At 38.8% G+C, this 19623-nt stretch overlaps 1 protein-coding gene across 3 annotated transcripts in view; it reads right to left on the bottom strand.

Annotated features, from left to right (window-relative positions):
- Window positions 1–889: 889 nt before the first annotated feature.
- The window catches only part of LIN52 (lin-52 DREAM MuvB core complex component), a 42229-nt gene continuing 23495 nt past the window's right edge, over window positions 890–19623 (bottom strand). The window contains exon 6 of one of the 3 annotated variants that reach the window (XM_030451873.1): window positions 890–1716. In XM_030451873.1, the coding sequence (XP_030307733.1) occupies window positions 1661–1716 (56 nt within the window). In that variant the 3' untranslated portion in view covers window positions 890–1660. Of the gene's footprint in view, window positions 1717–11216; window positions 11258–15553; window positions 15655–19623 lie in introns of those variants that run through there. The other 2 variants (XM_030451874.1, XM_030451878.1) reach the window with 2 other exon arrangements.

The raw sequence follows: 19623 nt of genomic DNA, 5'->3' as shown, positions 1-19623 counted from the left end.
CAGAAATGAATTGTTATGTTTAAATCAGGCATCTGGCATTCCTAAATATTCAGTATTTGTGCAGGGTCTTCCAGGGATGTGGGTTTTAACATCTTAAACTTAGATACAGCAGCTGTCCAAAATGAGCCGAGTTCTGAGCTGTAGCAATCAAGACCACACAATGCAAACCAAAAGGTCACCAGCATTTTAGTAAAAATTCAGAAAACTCTATTTGATTTCAAAAACCTCTTCCATTTCATTGCGCATGCACCTGAAAAAAGTCCCTCTCTTGGAAGGCAGAAAGACAGAAAAATAATGTCTTCTCTCACATGTGACTACAACCTGGGAAATGACAAGTTTTGAAAAGCTTGCATGTTAAAAGTAACAGTTCTAAATGGTGAAAAATTCTTCATCCAATGTTTCAATATTATGTTGTAACCTAGAAAGAATGTACTTACTATACTTAAAATGTTGTTTTCTAGGAAAAGAAAAGAGGATGAAACAAAAAACTACTTCCCTAAAATAAAATAAGAAGACTGAACATGCTCCTTACCTCTTCTCAGGGGTGAAAATGCAGAAGTGCATTAACAGAAGGTGAAGAAATTAAACTGTAAGATGAACAAAGCCCAAAACTGTGTGCTGGTAGAGGCCAGGTCACAGACAGTTCTGCCTTAAAAATTGTGAGTTTTTAGGGGAAGAAAATTTTGAATTTGCTGTTTTGTAATTAATTAAAAACACCACAAAATGTTATTTTCAGGAGTGTTAAGATTCTGTATAAACCAACTATGCTTGTTAATGTGGCTAGCAATCCTGTTGCCCCTTCTAGGAGAGCTAACTGAAAATAATACCACCTTTCAACTCTGTGCCCTTCTTCTGTTCCTAGCTCTGTAAGACGCAGAGAATTGCAGTGGTCTGACACAGGTGTTTATTTGTGTACTGCACCATGTTTCTGTAGGGAAACTGTTTCCTTCATGATATAGTAACAGCTCTTCCTCCCTTATGGTCTGTCAGTCTTGATTTCACTAGAGAACTATTTAGTGCTGAGAATGTCCTGGTACACCAAAGGTCTGGAGATCCTCATTGGAATACCTGACATGTTTCTCTGAAAGCAGTAAGTAGAATCTAATACTCAGAGTGTACTCAGCTTCTACACTAAAGCACACGTCCCCATTGAACCTGTGCTACTAATCAGCCCACATGCCAAACTCTGCTCAAGTCCTTCAGCACAGAAGTTGCTCATAGGAAATTAATGCATCTACGGCAAAAGACACACAAAAAGGCCAATGTCTGATGATGCGCACTGACTGGTGTCAGATCTGCTGGGTATTTCAAAGAGGTGCTGCCACTGAGAGCAGTTGAATAAGGACACTATGGCTGTTCATTCTGAATAGCTGATTAATTCAGATAACTTTGCCACAGCATGGCAGGGCTGAGTCCTCTTGGACATCTTATGGTCATGTGAAGTCCAAATTCCAATGCAATTAACTGCAGTCCTTGTGATCTGTGCAGCAATAAGCTTCCCCTGTAAAAAGATGAGCCATGGAAGCAAAAAGAGATGTTTGCTTCTAGAGGTATACAGCAAGAGTCTTGCACTTCTTAGAAGTTCTGAGGTTCATATGGATCCACAGCACGTTAACTGGTTGAGTCGCGAGTATTTTTGTCCAAATTCCAGATGAGGCAGCTACTTTTTGGGTTTCTCTAGGATGTTTAGGAATTTCCCTCGAGTCATTTCTCTAGCTGAAATCACAAAGGAGGAAAAAGATCAGCATTTCTTAAGAAGCCAAGAAACCTAAACCATTGTTTAATTCATAGATTTTAATCACAGAATAAGAAATTAATTTAGATTTGTCTTCACACCTACCGTAAGTAAGCATTACTTTATTTTTAAGTGGAAAATAAATAAAATTGCATTCCAACTTCAATTTCTGACATCTTAGAAATGCAGGCAGGGACTGGAATCTCCTACACTCAGCAATAATTCCCACAGGCTGTCTCATTATATACAATTTATGCTTTCTATTCCTACTGAATTACACTCTCACAACATCTCCTTTTCTCTGTGCTATCTATCTCTGAATGGTGTAATCCAGATCTCCATCACTCTATCTGTAAGCAATTGTTCCTGGATGTTATAATCCGTCAGAGATTATGGAGCTCTCTCCATTTCAAGATTATTGGTCCCTGGATGCTATGATCTTCAACAGAAATTAGACAGCATTTTCTCTCTCTCAGTAGTGTCAGTCCCTGGATGCTGTAATATAATGGGGTTTATATTCCTTCAATGCAGTTCATCTATGGATGGTGTAATAAACTAAAGTTTATAGAGCTTTGGTCTTCTCTCTCTCTGCATTGTCAGTCCTTCGATGTTTAATACAGCAAGGCAAGGTTTATATGTCTCTCTCTTACTCTTGGTACCATCAATCTCTGGTGGTTGTATTACAGCAGGGTTTACACAGCCACTTTTCTGCACAAGACATCTCTGACTTGTGAGCACATAAGCTCACAACCCTGCTGGGCAGCTCTAATACTACCTTTGTCTTGGAATAACAATACAATACATCAAAGACAACTGAGTCCTGGAGGAAGATAATATTCCCACTGGTGCTTCCCTCCATTTCTTTTAAATAAAGGTCTAAGCTTTGTGATGGACTGACAGGCATCAAAACATGGAGGTTTTTATTCACAGAATTGATGAAAGCATACACGTTTCTCACACCTAGCCTAGAGAGACTCTGGAAGGAGATGGGAATTTTCTGTTTTATTCATTCAATTCCTGACCTCTCTACTAAGAGGAACACAGAAATTACGATCAGCATAAACACTAGAGGTGGGTTTGTTGTTGATGTTGGGATTTCTTTTGACTTTACTGATTATCTGTTAGAACTACAATGTAATAAAAATGTTCATCTTAAAAACACTCAGTATACACACTCAGGCAAAGATAATTTTGTTACTCTTTACCTAAAGGTTAGAACTTGTGCCTGGAAGCCTTTCCTTTAAATTATTACATTCTAATTTGTCTACTCAAAATTGTACCACAAGGTACTGTCATCAACAAGATCCCTGTAAAACAATTAGCAGTATTATGAACTGTCTGGAACATATTGATATTCATAGGCTGCAAAGACCACTGCCATGAGTAGAACATGCTTCAAACTGGCTGCAGATTCAAGCAGATCACACAGCATTATTCACTTAGTTCATGCCTCCAGCTGTGAATTATATCATCTGGGATCCATTCCCAGTACTGCTTTTGATTCACAGCATGAGCTACCATGAAAGTACTCATTTGTACCTCTACTTCCCCATCCACAAGATAGCTTGTATTTTTAAGTGCTGCTGACATCACACACGAATAGAAGGTGCTGCAGAAGGGCATAGCGGGTTGATATTTTGTCAGAACTAAGCTGTTATGCACAAAAAACACGATTAAATAAAAATGCAAGTTTTAAAACATTTCAGCTAGGAATAGATTTTCAGCACCAGTTCTTTGACATCTCCCCACCTTGCACCTTCAACAGGGAAAACACAAAGCCAAACTGTCGCTGACAAAGTGAAAAGTTTTCCAGAGTGCAAGTCCCATATAGGAGATAGACGAATGCATGATAATTCTGTTCCCCCAATGGGGGCTGCACCCTATAAATCACGCAAAGAGCACAGACTCCTTCTGTGAGCTGAGTGAAATTACTGCGGGTTGGGGGTTGCTCCAGAGCACGTGCCCTCCTGTTCACTTGTCATCGGAGATGTTAACATTTCTGATTAATTCACAGACCTCTCATTTTATTCTTCATTCCTTTATCCTTGCTATCCTGTTCTGCTGCAGCTTAAAGATTCTTACCGACCTGCTACAATAATCACCGCCCGCTCCCCCCCCCAACCTGGTGAAATTGTTTAGTGATGCCAACCGCGCTTTTAATTTGCAAGACATCAGACACAGAGGTAATTTATACCAACATCTGTTCATTTCTGACTTCTGAAACAAACTCGCACATGCTGCTACAAAATCCCATTAGGAGCAGAAGACAGCCTTCTGCTATTCTGTATTCCTCTTCCTCTCACATACTCAGGCACTGGGGCTTTATTTTTAAAGATACGATGCCAAACTGAAGAAAAAAGGACCCTGTATCTTTGCATACGCGTGAAAATTTCCAGGAAATAACATCATCACAAAAAAAAAAACAAAACAAAAAAAAAAACAACCACCCAAACAAAAAACCCCACAGCCAAATTAAGGGCAAATTTCCACAAACATTAACAACCTTGTTTTCCCTGCTTCAGCTGCTTCTCTTACCTGCCCAAGAACCACAGTTCAATGTGTTCATGGTAAACACAGGCCAAATACATATTACATGGTATTGCCTTCAAACATCTTGGCTACTCCTTCCCCTTTGTTCCTCTCTTTAATTTGCACGGGAGTATGATCTGAGCTTGGATTTTATACTGAAAAGCCTCTAATATTAAACTGACTGCTTTGCTCAGTATTGCTTCTGATAAATGAATTCTTAATAATGGAAATATAATTTCCATTGGGGTTTTTTGGAGCTTGCTGGAGTAAGGGAAGAGCTTTGTGAGTGAAAAAGCCATTACCCACATTCTAAATACAATTGCAGTCTAAGAGAGTTGGTAAAACCTGCCTTAAGCAATTACCCAAGGGAACAGCAGAAGCCAGCTTCATAGTAGACAGAGGTGTTTTTTTTAATTAAAAGGTTAGACAAAACTGTAGTAAAAACCTTATTTCTTTAAAATAGTTGCTTAAACCATGATCTTCAAGTGAAGAGAGGGCTTGAATGCAGACTTCATTGTATCAGCAGACACTACAGAGGCTGTGCAGTACAAAACAGAAATATGAATCTCCGTGTCAAGTCACAATTTACAACCTTGCCTATGCTGTGTGTCTACAACAGAAAAATCAACAATGGATATGATTGCAATAGCTTGGATACAAATTAATCTCACCTACAAGGGAGGAGGAAGAGGATACTGAAAACCATAGAAAAAACGTTCTGGAGATGTTACCAACTCTGGTCACAATGGAAGTTGAGTGCTTGAATACACTCTTTCAGAGAAATGTACTGAAAAATAGTATTGGGCTACTACAATTAAAAGAGAATGTAGAACAATACTAATTAAGTTTGCTGCCTTGAAGATCTGCCAAGCAGATCTCAAGACCAGGTATTGGGTAGGAAAGGCTGAGGCTCAAAGGAGGAGAGATTTCTACTTGATAGGGGAACAGAATAAGGTTTAATATAATCTCCTCTTTAGAACTTCAATCCCTCAGTCCCACATTTAGCCTTGTTGCCTGGGGCTCCTTTTCTACTACAATTGTCCCCAGGATGCCTCTCTGCAGTAAATTTTGTGGTTGCTGGTTGAAAAGATTCAGTAGTACAGATTGATTTCCTACAAGTGCGGAGATGAGGGATTACCAAAAGCAGTCCTGGTTAACAAGATTGGGTGCAGAATCTCCTGCTAGAGCAGCCCACTCTGCCAGTGCTTTGCATCCTTTCACTATGACATATGGGTTTCATTACACAAAGATTTTCCTGATTTTAACTTGGAGGCGATTACATTGGAAACTAAGAGCTATCTTTACATCTGTAGCAATTTAAAGGTTAAGTAACTTTTAATCAAATGACAAAAACTCATAATGTTTTTTTCCTCAACTGAAAATGAAAACTGCTGTTCCGGATATTCCTTCCAGTGACAATTTAATTAGAAAAAAAAACCACTGCACTGGAGATTGGGGTCCAGCCTGATTGCTCCCCATAAAAAGCCTTCTCACACATATGACAGCTCAGGACACACTGTGTCATAAGGTCTGGATAGCCAGGAAATTATGGAAGGATTTACTGCTATAAAATCAGTAACAAAAACAGTGATTTACACTTACATAAGCAACTCGTATCCAAGAGAATCCAAAAGCAACACATATCTGTACACTTATTTAATGTAATATACACTTAAATGCAAAAAAGCAATACAGTTGGGTGATAAATTCTATGTAAAAGATATATGTGACAAACTGTATTTATCATACATCTATCAGGGTCATTACATCTTCTGCTGCTTACTGCTTCTGGGCTTATCTGAAAATCTCAAAACAAAGCCCGTGAGCATCTTCAGATCAGATATTTTAAAATGAAGACACCCTCTAGAGGAGGACTTCCTGCCTCTCCCCCAGATGTACAACTTACAGGACAAATTTGGCTGTGCTCTTTCTCTGACAAGAAAATGTAGCAGTGGTGAAATTTAAAGATCTTGCTATTTAAAGAACTGGAATACAATTAATGCCCTGTGAACAGAACATGGTTTTAGTCCTTAAATGGCCTTCTATCATGCTTAGAACACCAGAATATTATTACCCAGCCAACATAATTTGAACTTCTATCAATGAGATCTGTACAGACCACTTTTTCTTGATACCAGATATCCTACCAACACCTGGACACCTGCTCACACTAACTCCCCTCCTTTTCCTTCATAAAAAAGAGCCCTGATCACCCTGCAGTTAGCATACTTCCTTGGTGTTGTCAATGCTACTTGATGACTGTGGGCGTTTGACAAATACTTATCAGTGAATGCTGCACCATGCCCAACTTCATAAAGAAGTGGAACCACCATCTCAGAGAGCAGCGGTTAGCAAAAGCAGTGCCAGCCACCTTTACTGAAGGTAGAACTAGCACATGCAGACACACACACTCGTGCTTCAGGAAATGGTACATTTACACTGAAGAGCAGCATAATCATCCAGTGCTCCTGAAACATTTTTCAGGTAAGATGACAGAATTAGTATAAACCTGCAGGTGGAATAAGCTTGCATGGTTGTGGCAGCTTTCAATAATCAATATCAAAGCACCTGCAAAGTTTATCAAGCTTCACAATATTCTTGAGACATACAGTGATTTAATTTCCATCTTATGGATGCGGTCACAGGCTCAGTAAGGAGTGATGTACAGACGTATACTAAAGGAGTCAGCAACTGTGTTAGAATTCAGGCTCTGAAAGATGAGCTCTGTCAAGTCTTGCTGCAGCATTTTAAAATACTAACACCACCTCTGGTACAAAACATCACTGTCCTTTCCCTGGTGAATGAGACAGCAGACCCTGCCCTCACTTTAGCTGTAGTTCATAGTCTGGCATGACTTGTTTTGGAAATGCCAAAGAAGGTGGGGTCTTGCACAAAGCCAGGCTGTGATCCAGAGCAGGTGAAGTACATGAACTGTTCCTCCCCATGTGCTACAAAAACAGTCATCTCTGACAGAGAAGTGGTAAATAGCTGAGACTGAAAAAGTTTTAAACTACTAAAACAGTTTAGAGCCTTAAGAGTTGGAATCAAACACCTAGTGCTTTCCTGAAACTTAAAATCCTCATGTGACCCCTTTTCCACTTTGTTTTTCTCCATCCAGTGTTTTATCATGCACCTGGAAAGAGATCTCAGAGATCACTCAGGATTATCCAGCATGGTGACAACAGATAACAGATTAAGTTATCACTTAAAAATGTTATTTTTTTATATCAATAAATACTAAAATTATATCTGCTGTAAAATAAATTAGATTCTTTCTCTACAGAATAATTTACCTTGTTCTCCTTAATCAGATTTCCCTACCTTCCAAGGCAGCACCATCCTGTCTGCACTCAGTTGTAAGCAGTGATTTCCACAGAGCTTTGAATGCAAGAACTACAAACACACATATGGCAAAGCCAGTCAGTGAAAACACTTGAAGCAAGGGGCAATGACACCCCTGGCAATGCCCAGGGTGCTACTGAAGTTAGGTGCCAGGTGACAGCTATTGGTATGTACAGATACTTTGTCCTGAGTGACCCCCATGCTAAAGGAAACTCTTACAGTACCTCCCACTTTCAAAAGCTGCCTGTGGCCCACATCCTGTGGGGCCAAAGACCTGATCCCTTTGACCCCCAAAGCAGAGAAAGAGTTACATCTTCTCTCTGTGAAGCCAATAAAAACCTCTCTTGATTATAATTTAGATAAGAGAAACTGGATTGAATAATAATGTCTGAAACTCCCCTGGCTGTTTCACCTTGAGACGTCCATCACTGGGTTAAACATGATGCTAATTGCATTTGGATTGATTAATTTCTCTCACTCCTGTCTATTCGAATAATGCTTAACAAAATAATCACAGCACCCAGAGCCAAATCTTCTCCGTCAAAGGAATGAAGCCATCAGAACCAGCAGAGATGAAAGAAATGAAGATGACCCGTAATTACTGCTACGGTGATATCATTACCATATTATAGAAAATGAGTGTACGTGGGGGGAGCGGGGGCTGCGATTATTATTTATTTTTTAATAGAACCTCACATCCCAGGAATACAGATCTGACACAGTGAAGCATACTGAAATAGAGAACTAAAAAATTATTGTGCAATAAATTGCAAAATACAGTGAACACTGGGACTCTAGGCATTGAGTGTTTTGTACTGTGAGCTGTTTTTTATTCACTTCACTATTTTTTCATTGAAATAATACTTGGTATATGACTAGCATAGAGATTTAAGAAAGCTACCCTCCCAAAAAAATCCTCAAGTATCTGCAACAGAACTCACCCATAACCTCGATGCTAAAGCCATTCTCTCGTTTAGTATCATTACAATTCATCTTACTTTGAACACTGGCATTCAGATTTGTAAACCTTCTTGATGCTCAAAGAAAAGCTACCATGCAAGAAATGTTTTATACCTAAATGCTAATCTCTGTCTGAATGCAGTTATAAATTCCATCACAAGCTGCAGCAGATCACTTTCAACCATTCATTATGCTGGTTCTGTAAAGATATAAAATGTATCAAGTCTGAAAGAATTTAAACCAGGATTTGAAAACAAAACAAAACAAACAAAAAAAAAAAACAAACCACCACACCAAAACCGCAACCTTAACATCCAAATGGAAGGCCTTCTGCTCTCTTTATTATCCAAAATACACTCCCAAAGCCCCTCTCATTTGAGAAACAAATAGCTTGGCAGTTGTATAAGATCTTCAGACACCTGTGCACTGCAATTCTAATTGTGGTTTATACAGTTCACTTCTCTCAGTGCTGCTTATGCCTGCCCCCTAGTCTCAGACCAAAGGAAAGAAAAAAAAAATCACAACTAGCAGCCTAAAATATTTATTCTGGAAAAAAGCCAAGGTCAAATACACAATAAAATTTCACACGCCAAAGATGTCAAGACCTATGACCAGGCACTGACTCATGAAGCTAATTAAACACAGAAAAATTATGTTCAAGTATTTTGCAAGGCTTACAGAAAGGAATTCAAACTATGCTTCTAATATAAAAAATAGTATGAAAAGCAATTTTATATCAAAATTGAGGATATTTTCAAGTATACCTGAAAGGAACTTTACTAGTGTAAGTTATCACTAGAACTGCTACATATTGGAAGATGAAATATTAATGATTTCAGTTTTCTCACCATACTGTATAAGAGAGGAATCTTCTTTATTGAGCAACATTAGACTCAAATTGTTCGCACAAGAGCTCTTGAGCATAAACCCATGAAGAAGCCAGGTGGAGAGATCTGCACTGAATATACACAGGCAGCTGGGTGTGAAAGGTTTCTGGATGTGAACAGATCTCTGTCAGGGGCACAGGGGCAGAAGCACTGCCCAAGCTCCCACCAAACAGTGCACACCACATTGTGTTGGCCCTGCCGAGGCCGGTGAGCCAGTAGCTACTGGTTGGGAGCAAAGCTGCTGAGACATTAAAGTAACAAGTTTTTCAAGTCTCATCAGTGGTCTGGGCACAGAGGTCATGGCAAAAACTGAGCCCAGGAGCCAATAGAAGCAAAGGGATTAAGAGTTATTAGGAGTCGAGAGAATTACATATTTACAGTACAGTAACCAAAAAATAATCGTGTAATGATTATGTAAGTCCCTATACTCCTTTTGGCTAATAATGTTGGGATACAAGCTGTACAGTTATGCAAGCCAGGGCACATAAATCCAATCAGAAGACATCAAGGCACGTTTACAGGGAGGCTTGCAGCTCTGGTTCAAGAACAATACCTTGACCTCCGAAAGGCAGACACAAGCCCCTGTCAGTAGGTTAGCTAATGGCTTGAGCTGTGAAGCAGAACTGAATTTTTAAATTTAACTTTTGTCAACAAGCTTCATGGGAAAAGATACCTGGATACACTGTCGTATTTATTTGTCCAGAGGCATTTCTTTACTTGAGAAAGCAGATTAAAATTATTTATAAATGTTTTCTAACCCCAAAATTTTTTACTGAAACAGTTTTTCCAACAGTGAATTATCAATATTGAAGGTCTCTATGAAAACAAGATTCATACTTTTATGAATGAACTATATAATCTGATTTACTCATGAAGTAAATAAAGATTCCTTTTGTCACTAATACAACAATACACCCCGTGAAATTATATAGAGGACTTCAATAATTGAAAAAAATCAAGATAAAAAGTTTGTATGAGCAGATAGATACAAGTAAATGACTGAAATTTCAGTGCTGCAAGTCCAAAGTCCCAATATCTTAGTTTAACCAGAATTACCGAAAAGCAGCAATATGCAATTTGCGGGCTACAGAATAGCTTCGCAATTGCCTTCATAATTTTGTTCTTTCCTCCACATGAATCAATGGCCTTTCTTTAATGACTACCCTTAACCCTGTCCTCACCCTTCTCAGATTATTCACTGTTTGCTTTAGTTCAGCCTTTTCAGTTTACTACTGACTAGTTCCCTACACTCTGCCAGCCACAGTCCTCTTATCCTAGCAACAATAACCCAATCTGAGGAACATTTGAAAGTTCAGAAGAGGAATTCATAGAACTGTTCTGGTTAGGAAAGACCATTAAGATCATCAAGTCCAACCATTAAATTAACACTGCTGTGACCACCATTAAATCATATCCCTAAGCATCACATTTACATATCTTTTTAATACCCCTCAGGAATGGTGACTCAACCACTTCCCTGGGCAGCCTGTTCCAGTACCTGACAACCCTTTCAGGAAAGAAATTTTTTCAAATATCAAATCTAAACCTCCCCTGGCACAACTGGAGGCCATTTCCTCATTCCCTATTGCTTGTTACTTGGGAAAAGAGACCAACACCCACCTCACTACAATCTCTTCTCAGGTAGTTGTAGAGAGTGATAGGGCATCTCCTCAGCCTCCTCTTCTCCGGACTAAACAATCCCAGTTCCCTCAACCATTCCTTGTGAGACTTGTGCTCCATACCCTTCACCAGCTTTGTTGCCCTTCTCTGGATACACTTCAGCAACAAAATGTCCTTCCTGCAGCTAGGGGCCCAAAACACAAAATTCAAAACCATCTTTACCAATCCAAAGTTGATCACAAGACATCTGAGGTAATTCAGTGATTTAGAATTAAATTTTTTATAGCATCCAAATGCTACTAGAGTCAAATTTGAATGAATAGAGAAAAAAAATATATATTTGAAGAGAATGATCATGGGAAAATTGCTGTTACTAAAAGAAACTATCACTAGTTTTAAGCTGGCCTACATGGTAACAAAATTGTAACACCACTCAGAGCTGTTTCAAATAGATCTTGAATTATAAACAATGCAGGCTCTACTACAATTATTACATTTTAGCTGTTCATGAGCTCAAAGGCAACTAGGCAAGGCCCAGTTGTAAAAGCAGATATAAAAGATGCACCCAAAAAATAAACCCTCCCAGACCAATGAAGAACTGTGAGAACATGGTTCATGAACACCCTCACACTTCTAGTACCCATGGGTTTTGAATTAAAGACATAGTTCAAATACAAGAAATACAGAGGTATCTGTCTGCAGGCATGTCCTGAGTGTAGTATAGCCAGAAGATGCCCCAGTTTCTTGAAACCCAAAAATAAAATATACTAGTCAACTGTCAGTCCTAAAAACTAGGCCAAAATAAACACAAAAACTTAGATTTTTTTGCTCCAGATGGGCTACTGAAAGTAGACCAGTAAGCTCTGGTACACTTTTTGCTTCCAAAAATTTCTTCATGTTTATTTCCAGTCCATGCAAACCACTGGTCCGAGGCCATGCCTATCATGACTTTCTTGTCTTATGAAAGCTGATTACAACACCATAGCCATCTTTTAATGAGCAGACAAGTACTCTTCATCGATTACTGGAAACAAAGAACAGAGGTGTTGCCGTAAAGCAGAAGGCAAGCCACCTACAAGACAGCTCAGAAAGCAAAGCAGAAGGTTGTGATGGCCATGAGGAGTCTCCATAGATTCAGTAATTGGTAAGATTGCTCTGGGAGTTCAAGGCCATTGAAGAAACTTTGGAAGCCAGGAGAAATCAGAAGACTACATCATCCAATGACAGTGGGACTATCAGACATATTTGGAGGTAGAAAGGCACTGCAGAGTAGAACAGGTTCAAGTAAAAAGAGGATTTAAGGGAAAAGTGGTAAATGAAAAAAATCTAATCTGTGAGAACAGAATGGACAAATTGTTAAGGTATACAGTACAATATCATAGGAGGAAAATCATGCCGAATCAGAGAATTGGCCATGTTTGAAAGGACCTTGGCAGATCTCCAGAAAACCTGCTCCAGCTCCTGATCATCTTGGTGGCACCCTGATGAAAGCACACCAGTTTATCAACATCTTCCGCATGCTGGGGCATGGAGGACACCACTGGATGTGGAATTGTGGATGCAGTCTAATGACTGAGTAGAGGTGGACAATGATCTCCCTCTTTCTACAAGCCATAGTTCTGTCAACAGATGTACATGCAACCCTACATTCCTACTCCAAATATTGCCTACCTGCTATATTCCCATTCAACACTGTTTCCCAGCCTCCAAACCTTCCCCCAGCCACTGCTTTGCTTATTGTTCCAGGAAATCTGAGCACCATAGTCAAGAGTCAATGCACTTTGTGTGCTGAGACAGCAAAGGAACTGTTCAGTCCTTCAAATTTCACATGCATACAATAGTAAACATAAGATATTATTTTTCAAACAATATGCTTTCCATTTTCAAGTAAGCAAGGTAGAAAGCCTAAAAATCTTGAAGCAACCCAGAGAACTGTTGAAAACTGAATGACAGCTTGGCCAGCTACACAGAAACATCCATCACCCAGCCCTTTCCTGCTGGGATTTGTGTTGAATGACGTCTTCTGCAGGTTAACAATTGGATTTTAGCATAAGAGTCCCGTGTCATCGCTGTCATCTCCCCAGGAGAGATAGACAGGCTGAGTGATTTTTAGATTATATGCTCCGTTAAGACACAGGCTCTTGACTCCCTGTGTGCCATGCAGGCCACCTGCTCTATGGAGCTGCCACTGGAGACACACTCGAAAAGGTTTAATAATAATGTTCTCTCTGGAGATACAACTCAGACCATGCTCTGAATTTACATTCTGTATCACCGACTTAAATCTTGTATATAAAATCCTATCAATAGATAGGATCTAAGACTAGCTGCTTAAAAAAAACAAACCAAAAGAAAACCCCCAACATACAGTGTATCATAGAAATGTTATTTCCTATTAAACAAGAATCTGCCAGGTCTGTAGCTAAAAAGACTGTAAATGAACGTAGGAATTGACAGTGCAGTGATCTGCCCAATCATGTACCCCATACAAAAAACATAACAGAAAGAAAGAAAAAAAAATCAAGGAATGCCATCATGAAAACATATAGAATAACTGTCTCTGAAAGAGTCCTCCTCTTGCTTAGTGCTTGTTTCATATCCTGAAGCAGCTGATACTTCCTACTTCATTTTATATTTTATTCTCCTATAACTAGAAATGTTCTCATCATCCATTTAACTGCCTGATTCCTTTTCAATAGCTGCTAAGTATTTGGTCTGAAAAATTAAACAAAATCCCAGTGTAGCAAAAAGTTTCACATCAAATTCTTTGTGTGTAAAAAGCATTTATTTTTGCTGCCTTTAATGTGGCTGCCTTTCATTACTTTTTTCTTAATTCTCCCCTTCTTATTCTTTTCAGGGTTGGGAGTCAATAGGAATTTTCAATTTATCTTCCCAGTTGTAGAGATGTAAAATAACTACACTACCTTTCAAAATAAGAGACATCTACTTTTTTTCATCTTCTCGCAAAGAAAACTCTTGATTTATAAGTAGCCCTCTAGAAGTGAATGGTGTATTTCGCACAATCTCAAAATTAATCTGACCAAAAGACTGCCTGAAGTGACAGAGTACCTGAAGTTACAAAAGAGAGAAAGAGACTTGCTTCCTTTCTGGGAAAAGATGGAACCTTATGCAGAAATACGGGTTGTAAGGTGCAAACAATTACTGAAGTCAAACAGAGGAGACAGGAAACAGCATGACAATTTGCTGTGTTTTGGAGACCCACTTAAGCCTGAAGACATCCAGAGGCAGAGTTATCCTCTCTCTTTCACCATACTGGGAACTGTGATCTCACCTGGCTGTTCTGAACAATCCCAGGGGTCCCAGAGGCCGGAGGTGTAAATGCAAAACATAGCTCAGTGCTGCCACAATCACCAGCTGCACACAAATTCCAAATACTTTGTGTAACTAAATTTTTCAGCAGGTTTGGATAGATTTGTCATGAAAATTCTGTCAAACAGCAAGTTTTTAGTCCAGAAATTTCAAAAAACTATAAAAAATCTCAACATACAGAATATCAGAAAAACTAGCTTTAATATTTTTACTAGTCCAAGTATATAGAGCTATCAAGTGAAGTTGTTTTAAGTACACCTCCTATACAACTCAACTTATATCAATTATTTTGAAACCTACTCTTTACAAATCTAACAAAGTGACAAACCTTTGTTAAGAAAAAAAAAACATCACTGCAGTTAAACTAAAACTTTGTGTTTACAAATGCGTAAGATCATACTTAATTTGGTAACTTTCTCAGTTACCTAAGCAGAAGAAACAATTACTTCACAACTTCCTCAAAAAAAAAGGTTCTGCTATTTGTATACATGGCATATAACATTTAAAGTTACCATGGCCCTTCAAGTGGCCTGCAATTTATAAAGTGAAGGTTCAGATACGAAATTTTTCTCCTCTCCCCTCAATTTTATAACAGAAGAAAAAGCAAGGACGTAACTAATTGTTGCCACGTTTGAACTTAAAGTATGTCTTCTGTTTCTGATAATAGTCCTAAATTCTATTATTTTGGCATCAGAAAGCATAATCTCAAATGCAACACAAGCTGTGTTACTTAGTTTTCTTTAGCAGATGCAAGTATTGGGCTAGAATGAAAGCTTGACTCAGCAGACAGCACTACGGGGCTGCTGCAATGGTAATCTGGTTTCTATTCCTGATGCAGTCACTTCTGCTATTTGACTTCTCTTTCCATCCCTCAAGTTGCCCCACCCATGAACTGGCATGTATCTTTCTCTGCTAAATTCCAAGATTAAAAGAAAAGAATTATGAAATAAGGAAATCCCATTTTAATCTCATGAATAATGTTTTGGATCCAAAACTTAGTTATTTCAGACCAAGCAGTCCAAGTCGAGAACCCCATTTAAAGAAAAATACAAATACCTGCTAAACAACAACTCATTTTATTTAAGATATGTTTGCATGAACAGCTTAGAGTAAGTCTATTTCTGATGTGGAGAATCTGGGTGGGTGTCAAAAGGTAACAGCTGCAGACACTGGTCTGAAACTTCAGGTGCAACTTTTTGTGGCGTTTCCTAGAACTGTTTTCTTAAGCAGTCACAAGAGCCTTGAGCACTCCTGCAGAAGATTGGGTTTATGTCATCAAAGTCCTTCAAAGGATAATCTACAAAGTTTATTCCATACATATCTGCATTACAGCAACATGTAATGCTGAAGCAGAGGAAGTTCAAAGTTCAACAAGTTCAAATAAGTGTCAATAAAAAGAGAACAGCCAGGATGCTAGCTCGACAAATACCTCTAAATATATACAGGTAGCTAGCAATACTGAATACATCTTGAATAATTATTTCTAAAGCCTGGAAGTTCTTGTTGATCAAGCACCCACTTTGCTACATGGCGTACAAACACAAGACAAGCCCTAAGGAGCTTAGGCGAGAGACTACCATAAATACAAACAGATAACAGAAGTACACAGTTAAATGAGACAACACTGAAAAGCATCACACCCAAAACACATCATCTTAACAGTTACCAAGATTTCTACACATGCTGTAAAGCAGGCGGAAGGAGGATTAGCTGCCTCCCTGGATGTTTACAGAGTGTGCCTCCAAAACATGCAGGGAAACCATTTTCTTAGAAAACACAGCAATGGCTCTTAGTAATTTGCATTTTTGACAGATTGGAAGTGTCTGTTCTATTTCTGTTACTGTATGTAGTACATTAGATAAAGCATAAAAAAAAACACTAACAAAAACCAAACAAAAACAAAACAAACAAGCCCACACCAAAACAAAACAAAAAAACAAACCACCACATGGCAAGAAAGAAAAGTCGTTCCATACAACACCAAAGTGTGTGGAGAAATGTAAGATTTTTCCTACAGCCAATATTATGAGCTCATCATTGCAAGTGGAACAGGATTTGTTAAGATCAGAGTAAAAAGTTCTGCAAAAGGTGTAATAAGAACTTAGATGATGTGTGGAGAGATAGGAAAGGCTTTATTCCATAGGCGTTATACAGAAAAATTGAAGAGGATTCAAGATTACATCTTGGATTCCTGGATTTACTGGAGCGTTATACTTGGTCACAAGGCTAAAAGAGAGGCAGAACAGCAGCAGTGTTCATAGTCAACAAAAAAGGGATCAAGGACAATTTATTTAGAATAGGAGGAGGAGAGAGTAAAAAGCTCCATTTTCCACATCTGCTCAGGTCCTCGGATATAAAGGAAATCAAGGGGCTGATAGAAAGCATTTTTAATCCCACCACTTCTAGAAAGGCAGCAATGTTTGTTAGCTCCCAATGTGGTCTAAATACTCTGAAATGGGTAGGTTGCTAACCTACAGTCATAATATGGAACAATATATAAATAATATAAGGCAAACAAAGCCATGCTACATAGTTCTGATGTGCGCTTTCATGCTAACTCCACGTGATAGCTGTGTTTCACATATATAAATTTCATAATTTCTTTCAAATTATTTACCTGCTTAGGAGTAATAAAACACTACAGTACAGTAATGCCCATACAGAAATTATATTAACCAGCATACTTACTGAAAAGAATAAAAATCAAATAATAGAGAAAAGGCAGGAAACAGCAAAGATAAACTACTACAGAACTGACATTCTCTTAATGCATATTAAAAAAATTCACTTCTTGGCTTCATAGCCATAGCCAGTTACCATCTGAATCATTACTCTACAACTACATCCCACTGTCCTCATCATTTAATTAGAAGCTAAGTGATATCCACTCTAAATATCATCAATACCCACAATCTCTCCTCCTCTCAGTGACCCACGTTAAGGATCTGCAAACTCTTACTGTCACCAGCCTGTGAAATGCCCTTCACTGGGCCAGATGCTGCCACTGGCTTGAAGAACCAACTTGTGTCCTCTATGGGAATCCAGCAGCAGATCTGAGCTATTGAGCACCAGAGGACTACTCAAAAGGATGAGTGCTTAAACACTGCCTTTAGTGCTGAGCTTATTGAAAGATCACTCCTTATTTGCCCACATGACAGAAATGCTGAGATAACTGATGGACAAGCAGATGGACAAATAACATCAGGAAAGAGATGACTACTAAGTGGGCTTACACAAATGCTGAATGTTTAAAGAATACTTTGAAATCTGGAAAACATATTCTGTTGCAGGATACAGCATTCCAGCCTTAAATTTCTTTTAGTAATCTATGGATATGTTGGATATTGTTCTACCCACTAGACAAGGGCACTCAAAACCCTCCTTAGAAAGTGATCTGCAGCTGTACATCAGAGAAAAAGAGTACAGCTTGTAAGATTCTAGATTTCAGTTAAGGCACTGTACCGTGCAAGAAAGAGAGTAGCAGGTACATTTTCAATGCCATCTGCTGGATAATATGGACAGCTTTATAATAAAGGTGAGAAACCACTGTTTTCCATCTATCATCATCACCACATACCAACAGTTCCCTTTCTCTTCATTCCTTACCTGAAGAGAAATCATGATTGAAGTTAACTTAATAAGGACTTCATATGCCCCACTCTGCTAATGCAGCCAAGAAAGGAAATAAGCCAATAGTTATGAAAATGTCTGGATGCATAAAAATAACAATGTTAGTACTGCTGAGGGGGTTCTAACAGGGCAAAATATATTGATTTGATGAGAAACCACTGATTCTACAAATATCTGTAATTTTTCACTAAGGACATCTCAACACATTTCTCACAGCGTAACCAAAGAATTTCTGGAAACTAGAGTAAAATGACCATTTTGGTTTATTCATGCCATTTAAACAGCCTATTGGATCACCTGGATTCAGTAAAAAAGAGAGACAGATATGAAATGGGGTCTGGTGTGAGGTTGATGTAATTCACATAAGAGATGCAGCAACAGATTGAACTCCCAGGTCCTCAAATACGAAAATTGTACTTGCTGACGTGAAAAAACAACAATTGTTAATAAACAGATATTCTGCTCTTCAACAGTCCATATGGCAGTCTGCTGGATTAAACACCAGCAGAGTGTTGATCACTCTAAAAGCTCATATTGAGATGATCTGGAAAATCTGTCTATCTACAATTTACAAATTCTGGTTAATTTAATTAAAATGCTGCATCACTAAGTGCCTTAATATGTGGAAAGCCATAAGCCTGTGAGGTTCCTGGCACATGCCTGCTTTCAGAAGAAGCTAGAGAACAAACTAGCAAGAGTCTCCTTTTAATTGCAGACACACAAAGGAAGACCCTTGAGCTCAGAAAACAAAGTTTGCATGCAGACAGAAGAGAGCAGAAAAATCTTCAAAACAGGCAGAGGGACAGGTGATACAGTAAGGCTAAGGATGCCAGTAAGTATGAGAGAAACAAGGACAAAAGCTGTCATGGTACTGTTGACTTTTTTGAAAGGGACCAGCCAAGGCTAAAGGAACCTCGGTAAGTTATAAATAGTTTGCAGACTGAGAAATGGAGAGAAAGACAGAGGTGGGGTGCAGGAGAGGAGCTGTCCCCTTGCAAGGGGACAAAGGCCAGGAAGTCCTATGAAATAATAACCCCATGATCAACATACTTGGCCAAAGGTAAACGCAATGCTGTAGTCAATCTTTACCAGAGCAAGCTTGAGATCTGGCTTCTTACACTGAGACAGGCTACAGCACATACACATTAATTACTGCAGTTTAGCTAAGGGGTGGTACCTGTTCATTTTCAATTTGGTGCTAACACCACATACAGAACCCTCAAGGCTGAGCCAGAGTAAAAATTTTTTTCTTGCTAGAAACACGGCAGGAAAAAACCCTCTGACAAAAGCTAAGTGAACAAACTGGTGGAATGTGGAAGATGATAGTTTGGGAAACAGATGGAAAGCCTCTTCCACGTCTGTGGCAGCTCTGAGTTAGCGGAAGGCAACATCCCCATTCACTCACTACTGTCTCTGGAATGGACCTGCGTGTATTAGTACTTTTCTTGCATGTCATAATATCTACTTCTGTTCTTCCTAAACCAAAGATAATGATACTGGGCTCAGTTTTTAGCAGCTGAAGCTGGGGATGCAACATCAAGGGTTTTCCAGGAAGTACTTCTACAAATTGAGAGGATCCTGGATAAAGGA

This window comes from Calypte anna, chromosome 5A (assembly GCF_003957555.1).
Source record: "Calypte anna isolate BGI_N300 chromosome 5A, bCalAnn1_v1.p, whole genome shotgun sequence".
NCBI classification, from domain to species: Eukaryota; Metazoa; Chordata; class Aves; order Apodiformes; family Trochilidae; genus Calypte; species Calypte anna.
Note: the sequence above shows the minus strand (reverse complement) of the source record. Positions and strands in the feature narration are given on the sequence as shown.